Here is a 9,097-nt window from a genome sequence, read left to right as displayed (position 1 = left end):
ATGTGTGGCAGATGCATGAGGGCGAGAGAATTATTGTGGAGTGCAATCAGCTAGGTAGCCAATTAAGAAAGCTGCCTGCTTATTGACTTCATTTTTGGAGACTGTTGCTCTGAGGCCTCAGCTATGTCCGTTGGGCTATGCAAAATGGAATGACATGCTTCCAACGTACAAAGTTGAGCTCCTCCGAGTTATAGAGGTAATGAAATGATTTTCATACTGTATATTAATTATTAATTACTTATATAATTTATTTCATTTAACTTTTTTTTTTTAGAGCAAGTTTGTTCTCCCTCCATCCACTCATGATTTTGTAATGAAGTCTCTCAACCGCAAATGGAAAGAATATAGAGCACAATTGAAGAGGGACTATATGAGACAGGGTATGACAGAGGAGGAGGTTGCTAAGAATTGTCCTCCTGATGTACCCCCTCATCAGTGGATGGAGTTGGTTCATTATTGGTTCTCCGAGAGGGCACAGGTATATTATCTGCTCATTATCTTTTTTTTAAATATTTTATAAAAATATTAATTTTTATTATATATTATATATTATACATATAACAAGTTCTTTACTTTATTTTACAGACTTATTCTGCTATTGGTAGAGCTGCACGAGCAGCTCAGTCTGTTCCTCATACATCGGGGTCGAAGAGTTATGCACGACTCCGACAGGAGTTTGTATGTTCCTTAAACTTTCATAATTAACTTTTAATTTTTATGTTGAAATATTTATATAACTAATATCATTATGTATCGTGGACCATGTCTGTATCATGATACTCATATATTTTTTTAAATTATTATAACTGTTTGCTTAAAATTGAAATTATTTGTGTAGGTGGATGAGCATGGGAGGGAACCCGGTAAAGTGGAGTTTTATCGGATGACTCATACTCATCAGGATGGTACTTTTGTTCGAGATGAGTCGAGAGATTTATATGTAGGCATTATTAATATTCTATTTTTTGCAATGATTTTAATTTAATTTTATTTGCTATTAATGTATAACTCTTGTTTTCAAAATAAATACAGGAGAGGGCTACATCTCTCATTGCGGAGCGTGACGACGAGTCCGCAGCATCTACGCAGCAGAGCCGTATCGAGGCCAAGGTGTTCACAGAGTTGATGGGACCAGAGCGCTACGGCCGAGTAAGGGGTTATGGAGTAGGAGTCACCCCCACTCAGTTATCTGAGGTTAGTAGATATACGCAGCATGCTGCAGCAGATGCTCAGGATTCATGCATCCGCAGACTTGAGGCGGAGATACAGGAGATTAGACAGAGTCGTGTCGCGGAGATGGAGGAGATGCGACAGAGCCGTGCCGAGATGCAGGCCATGAGGGGACAGATTGATCGGCTTACATCTTTATTAGAGATGTATGGCCCATCTCAGGTAAACACATATTATTAAATATATATTTTTGTATTAATTTAATGATCTATATATTTTTATTTATAGATATGCAAATCAAGCTTTTGATATATTTCTTGTAGGCTCCTGGCACATCAGGCACCCGTCGAGACAGCGGCACGTCACGTGGAGACAGCGACGACCATCCGCCTGCAGATTGATATTATTTTATTTTTATTGTATTCTTATATTTATTTATGATACTCTTGATTGTAATGGACGATTAGTACTTTGTTTTTATTTATATAAAACAATATCTTTTGGTTTGGTTAAATTTGCTATTGAAGTTTACTTTTGGTGTGAATGGTGGTGATTGTACAGGTTTATGTTTGAATAATTGATATAATTTTGTACAGAAATGTATGTATTTATTTTTTTTATATATAAAATCTGTATATATTTTTTTCTGTTACAAAACTTAACGATGCTTATAAGCATCGTTAATACACTCTTTAACGACGCTTATAAGCGTCGCTAATGACTTAACTGCCGACGCTTCGAAAAGCATCTTGGTAGAGAGGAGGATGCGTTGTTTTCAACGATGCTAAAAAGCGCCATTAGAAGATACTTTTACGATGCTTTAAAGCATCGTGAAAAATTATTGCGATGCTTTTAAAAAGCGTCGGTGCTTTTTGTCTCCACTCTTGCATAGACGACGCTTTCGCGATGCTTTTTGAAGTGTCGTAAAGTTTATTAACGACGCTTATTAGCGTCGTAAAATACCTTTTATAGCGTCGCCTTTTACCATTTTCACTGTAGTGGCCCCCTCGCCAACTGCATCTCCAGCGGCATCTTCTCCGCCCCCCTCGACCATTCTTGATGGCTTGACAACCCATCGAAGTAGCAATGGTGATCAAATGAGCATGGAGGGCAGCAAAGACTCAAACTCCTCCAAAGCCTTGATCAGCAATCTCCAGTGGGCTTAGGAGAAAGGAGGGGAGGACCGTGTCCACGTACCAAAGCCCGTGAGAGGCTGTCCCAGGCATAAGCTCCTGGCGGGCTGTCCCAGGCATGAGCTCCTGGCCGGCTGATCCACCTGTAAGCCAGTGGGGGCTGTCCCAGGCATAAGCTCCTGGCGGGCTGTCCCAGGCATAAGCTCCTGGCCGGCTGTTCCACATGACAAGGCTAGTCCATACCATATATCTCTTTCTTTTCATTTAATCATTATGTGTTGATTTCATCAATCAATTATGTCTTGCATTATGATCAATTCAGATATGTCATATCCATATAATCATGCCATCAATCTCTGATACATATATATTGACATAACATACTCATGCTCAAAATCAAATAACAGTATCTCAGGTATAATAAATTCATCGATCTCAAATCCGACGATGCAAAACTAACGATGCAAGACCAACAGTAAAATAACATATATATAATAGTGATCATGTACAGGGATTCTTACCTTTACCGGTGACTGATCCAAGCACAGAAATCAATATTCTTCTTTGATTTATGAATTTTTTTAACAAAATATTCCACTCGATATCATTTGCAGACAATCATCTCTTCGTAACCCTGATCAAATATAAAGATCATATATGGAGAAAATTATCGATAATCGACCTGATAACACAAATCTAGGATCTCTCTTAGGATTAACCAAAATTAGGATTTACCTAAGTATCTGGATCCTCCACTGATCCATAAGACTTCTAGAGAGAGAAAATCCATAAAGAGAGAGAAAATTCTAGAGAGAGAAAGTAGAGAGAGAAAGTGGAGAGAGAAATCTTCATATCCTTCCGATGAGGCACTCATGATCGAGATCATCAGAGGTCCTATCAGGATGACTCAATATGAATTAAGTGTTACAAATTTCGAATAGGATCAGACTGAAATCAGACCTACTGCACGAATTTCGGAGCAACCTCGGATCATCTTATTTTCATCTTCAAGTTTATTCTAGAGTTCATAATGCAATCAGAGAAGAAGAAAAGATCCCAGAGAGACAAAATCCGTAAAGAGAGAGAAAAGTCTAGAGAGAGAATCTAGAGAGAGAAAATGTAGAGAGAGAAGGTAGAGAGAGGAGAGAGAAAGGAGGGAAAAAGGAGAGAGAAGAAAATTCTCTCCTTCTTCTTCTTTTTATTTTATTTATTTTATTTTTATTTTTATTCTTTTCTTTTCTTTTTTCTTTTTCCTTTTTCTTTTCTTTTTCTTTTTCCTTTTTCTTTTCTTTTCTTTTTCTTTTCTTCTTCTTCTTCCTTTCTTCTTTTCTTCCCGCGGCCTCCCTTGGCTGAAACAGGGGAGGACCGTGAGGTCCCCCCCCTCGGTGGCTCGGGCTCCGACGGGGTGGCGGCCTGGCCGGAGATCCGACACGGCCGGCGATGGGGTTCGGCCGGCGGCTCTCTTTTTTTTTTTTCGAAAAACAGGGGATCCGTCCCCTTTCTTCATGAATTCTGACCATTGGCCGGTCGCCGGCGGCCAAGGCTTATCGAGGACGACAAGTAGAGAGGTAAGGATCCTATCCTAGGGTGAGACGTCACAAACGGTGACACCGATGGTCGGAAAAGAGAGGAAAGATGGCCCGACCAAACAGAGCAAAACAGGATCACCTTGTTTATGGATTTTTCGGCGATCTCGAAGGCCGGAGAGGGTGCACGAAACCATGAAAAAGAGAGGAAGGAAGAGAGGAAGGAGCATAAGGGTTTACCCCAAGCTTCAGCAGCGTCGTCGGCTCCATTTTCTGGCGGGCATGGGAAGAGGTTGCCGCGGCTCCTACGAGGAAAAGAAGAGGAATCGGGCTCGAAGATCACCGGTGGAGGGTCTTGAGAGAGGGAGAGGCTTATTTATAGGGAATCCTAGAGTTCTAAGAGGCCTAGAGTTCTTCTCCGATCGGGATTCATCGGAGAAGAAGACTCCTTTCGGGAGTCCTCCTTCCGTCCCTTTTTTTTTTTTTTTTTTTTTGTATATGGGTTGTTACATTCTCCCCTCCTTAAAATAATTTCGTCCTCGAAATTAGGTTATGTCGTTCGAGATACCTATTTCAAAGTATACATTCTTCATGTCATTCTCAAGCTTACAATAATGTCTTATATATTATTATTTCTCATGATCTTGTTATAACAAAAATTATTTGAAATCTCAAACTCATCCCTTCTTATTGATTTCTCAACTTTTTGAAGAACTGTAACATTTTGGACTTGTATTAATATACTACCATTATTTGTCTAATACATTTCACTCGAAATTCATTATTATCTCAGACTACCCTTGATAGAAAGTAAATAAAGAAAGGTCGAACATTGGACACTCTTCATGATTATCGATTTCTTTCTTCTCTTGACCTTCCAATAAATTTTATATGTAGACTCTCATCTTAAGAAAAATCTCAATCTTCTATATCAGTTCGAGTAACAATATTAAATTTTAAAAAAAATATGAGATCTATGTCAGGACATTCTAAATTTGAACTAATATCAGAACTATCAATGCTATTAATAACTTGAGATATCTAAACTTTCTTGGCATTATGAAGCAACCTACTAACAAAAATTATCCGACTATAATCAGATTAAAAATTATTCTTTATTAACAACTAATGTATTCCATAATATCTTTAGAATCAAAGAATTAATATTTCTAATCAATTTAACCCATCATGCTTTTGCTGCGTACTCTGATATTAATTTATCAAACTATATAAGTCTATCAAAGATAAAGATATCCTTTATGTTAGATCAATCCAGGATAGATCCAACCTTCAAATTTCATATAAGACTTACGGCAAAATTTTATATTTCTTGATCTTTTACTACCTTCGGGTATAACATATAAAATTAAATCTTGATCTACTTTCTATGTTTGAAATCATTGCATAAGTTTCATCACTCTTCAAGAATCCAATATCTCTAGAATTAATTGGAGTTAACTTTAGATTTACCTTACAATCATTTAGATAATTTCTAAATCAAACTTTTCTTTTTAAAAGAATTAATTCTAACTTGACAAATTAGAAGATCTCAAGCCAATATCTTTATAAATAGAATTAACTTGATTATTTCTTATAGAACTCTCTTCATCACAACCCTTAATATTAATCGATAAATTCATACAAAATCTTATCCCTTGTATAAGTCATTCAAAATTTAACATTAGCAAGATGTCTTAATTTAATTTAAAAATCCGAACTTTGACTTGAATAATTAATATACTTCACCATTTTCAATAATCACAAAAAAAAAATCTAATCCAAAGGTAGTAATATGAATTATAAAAAATTTCATCATAACCTGTATATCATTCTCTGACATAATAAATTTTCTCCTTTAATTTAATAATAATATCAAAATACTTTTGAACCACTTAGAAAAGTAAGCTTTTGACTTGAAATCCAATGTAACTTGAAAGATCAAAGAATCATATTCAGAATAAAAAAAATTTCACCAAGATGTGTATCTCATATTCTCATAATAAAATTCAAGTATATTTTTCATTTAAAATTGAGTTTCATATATGATCCTCTTATAGGTTCAGTGTTCAAAAATATTTCTCTCTCATATGATGAAATTTCTTCTTAGACCATACCCTAATTAACTCTCTTTGATAAGTCCAGAATTCATAATGCTTAGACAATTATCATCGAAATTAAAAAATATCATGATCTTCAATCATATAAGTTTTACATTCCAAAATCCTCTAGTATACTCAACATAACTTATCAATACCTCCCACTTCATTCTAAGGTCAACTCTTTTCATACTTAGGTCAACCGTACTAATTAAAATCTAAGATATAACTCGTTAATTTTATTATAGATATCATATGTCACTTATACATAAATTGCATCTTAATATCTATTGATTCGAAATCTAAATATTGAATCTTCTCTTTTATATCTATCATATTCCTCATGATCATAACTTAAGTTTAAATATTACTAAAATTATAATTCTGAATAATTATAACCTTAAACTCAAATACCACTTAAATCATATTTTTTAGTGATCATAACCTAAATTCTAATATCATTCTATCATACCTTTAATGATCAAAATCTTAAACTCTGATTTTATCAATCATACTCTATTGATTATAATCCCAAAGTTTTGATATCACTTATATGACAATCCTTAGTGACCTTAAACTTGGGCTCTAGTACTGTTCTGTCATATCCTAATCACTTGTATCATTGTCTCCAAATAAACGTAACCTAACCTCTAAGCTCAGATGCCACTCTGTCACATCCTACTGATCTTACATAAGGTTTTAATATCGCTTTATAATCTCTAGTGATTTTAAACCTAAGCTTTGATATTATTCTATCACATCCAAATCATTTATATTGTAATCTCCAATGATCATAATTTAAGCTCTGATATCACTCTATAATATTCTAATCACTTATATCATAATCCCTAATGATCATATCCTATGCTCTGATACCATTCTGTCACGCCCCGAACCCAACACCCGGGTCGGATACGTGATGGCCGCACACTCCTTAGAGCAAGCCCTAAAGAATATGCAAGGCCAAAATAAATCATTACAACCTTAACATCCATAACAATTAATTTCAACAATAATTCATAAAATCTTGCATAGGTACAAATTAAATTTCTTTAATTCTCTGATCAGGTACTATAACACTTTATCTATCCATCTGCTCACCCATAAATCTAAGCCATAGCCAATCATGAACATCCTGTATCTCTGAAAAGAAAAGAAAGATGAAGGGGTGTGAGCTTTACAGCCCGTAAGAATTCCCATATCACACTGACATAGTAATATAGTCTGAAAATAAAGAATAGCAATAAAATATAAAATCTCATGTTCAATATCCAGAATAATGCAAACATTCATAAATTTTCTGTCTTGACAAAATAGATGCATCATCATATATTAACAGGTGAAACACTTTTGTTCAACAATTGTTTCATGTCTTATCTTTCATTTCTCCTTTCATAATCACATGATTTTTAACAGTTTCCTTCTGGCTCTGGACTATCCAAGTCTATACCTCAGTCATCATCCGGATCGAATCCACTTTAAAAAGTCTTTCAAGACTGTCCCAGGATGAGCTCCTGGCCGGCTGTCCCACGTACCAAAGCCCGTGAGAGGCTGTCCCAGGCATAAGCTCCTGGCGGGCTGTCCCAGGCATGAGCTCCTGGCCGGCTGATCCACCTGTAAGCCAGTGGGAGCTGTCCCAGGCATAAGCTCCTGGCGGGCTGTCCCAGGCATAAGCTCCTGGCCGGCTGTTCCACATGACAAGGCTAGTCCATACCATATATCTCTTTCTTTTCATTTAATCATTATGTGTTGATTTCATCAATCAATTATGTCTTGCATTATGATCAATTCAGATATGTCATATCCATATAATCATGCCATCAATCTCTGATACATATATATTGACATAACATACTCATGCTCAAAATCAAATAACAGTATCTCAGGTATAATAAATTCATCGATCTCAAATCCGACGATGCAAAACTAACGATGCAAGACCAACAGTAAAATAACATATATATAATAGTGATCATGTACAGGGATTCTTACCTTTACCGGTGACTGATCCAAGCACAGAAATCAATATTCTTCTTTGATTTATGAATTTCTTTAACAAAATATTCCACTCGATATCATTTGCAGACAATCATCTCTTCGTAACCCTGATCAAATATAAAGATCATATATGGAGAAAATTATCGATAATCGACCTGATAACACAAATCTAGGATCTCTCTTAGGATTAACCAAAATTAGGATTTACCTAAGTATCTGGATCCTCCACTGATCCATAAGACTTCTAGAGAGAGGAAATCCATGAAGAGAGAGAAAATTCTAGAGAGAGAAAGTAGAGAGAGAAAGTGGAGAGAGAAATCTTCATATCCTTCCGATGAGGCACTCATGATCGAGATCATCAGAGGTCCTATCAGGATGACTCAATATGAATTAAGTGTTACAAATTTCGAATAGGATCAGACTGGAATCAGACCTACTGCACGAATTTCGGAGCAACCTCGGATCATCTTATTTTCATCTTCAAGTTTATTCTAGAGTTCATAATGCAATCAGAGAAGAAGAAAAGATCCCAGAGAGACAAAATCCGTAAAGAGAGAGAAAAGTCTAGAGAGAGAATCTAGAGAGAGAAAATGTAGAGAGAGAAGGTAGAGAGAGGAGAGAGAAAGGAGGGAAAAAGGAGAGAGAAGAAAATTCTCTCCTTCTTCTTCTTTTTATTTTATTTATTTTATTTTTATTTTTATTCTTTTCTTTTCTTTTTTCTTTTTCCTTTTTCTTTTCTTTTTCTTTTTCCTTTTTCTTTTCTTTTCTTTTTCTTTTCTTCTTCTTCTTCCTTTCTTCTTTTCTTCCCGCGGCCTCCCTTGGCTGAAACAGGGGAGGACCGTGAGGTCCCCCCCCCTCGGTGGCTCGGGCTCCGATGGGGTGGTGGCCTGGCCGGAGATCCGACACGGCCGGCGATGGGGTTCGGCCGGCGGCTCTCTTTTTTTTTTTTTTTTTTTTTTTCGAAAAACAGGGGATCCGTCCCCTTTCTTCATGAATTCTGACCATTGGCCGGTCGCCGGCGGCCAAGGCTTACCGAGGACGACAAGTAGAGAGGTAAGGATCCTATCCTAGGGTGAGACGTCACAAACGGTGACACCGGTGGTCGGAAAAGAGAGGAAAGATGGCCCGACCAAACAGAGCAAAACAGGATCACCTTGTTTATGGATTTTCCAGC

General features: G+C 36.5%; 1 protein-coding gene across 2 annotated transcripts; it reads left to right on the top strand.

Annotated features, from left to right (window-relative positions):
• Window positions 1–280: 280 nt before the first annotated feature.
• Window positions 281–1,666, top strand: LOC140852240 (uncharacterized). Of its 2 annotated transcripts, none has more exons than XM_073245216.1 (4): window positions 281–678; window positions 839–940; window positions 1,033–1,376; window positions 1,494–1,666. In XM_073245216.1, exons 2-4 carry the CDS (start codon window positions 884–886, stop codon window positions 1,609–1,611), a joined length of 519 nt encoding a protein of 172 aa, XP_073101317.1. In that variant the 5' UTR covers window positions 281–678; window positions 839–883; the 3' UTR covers window positions 1,612–1,666. The 2 variants fall into 2 exon arrangements, with proteins under 2 accessions (XP_073101317.1, XP_073101318.1); XM_073245217.1 differs by having other exon boundaries at window positions 1,033–1,392.
• The last annotated feature ends 7,431 nt before the right edge of the window (window positions 1,667–9,097 follow it).

This window comes from Elaeis guineensis, chromosome 10, assembly GCF_000442705.2.
Source record: "Elaeis guineensis isolate ETL-2024a chromosome 10, EG11, whole genome shotgun sequence".
NCBI classification, from domain to species: Eukaryota; Viridiplantae; Streptophyta; class Magnoliopsida; order Arecales; family Arecaceae; genus Elaeis; species Elaeis guineensis.
The sequence above is the reverse complement of the archived record's forward strand: the minus strand, read 5'-3'. Positions and strand labels throughout refer to the sequence as shown.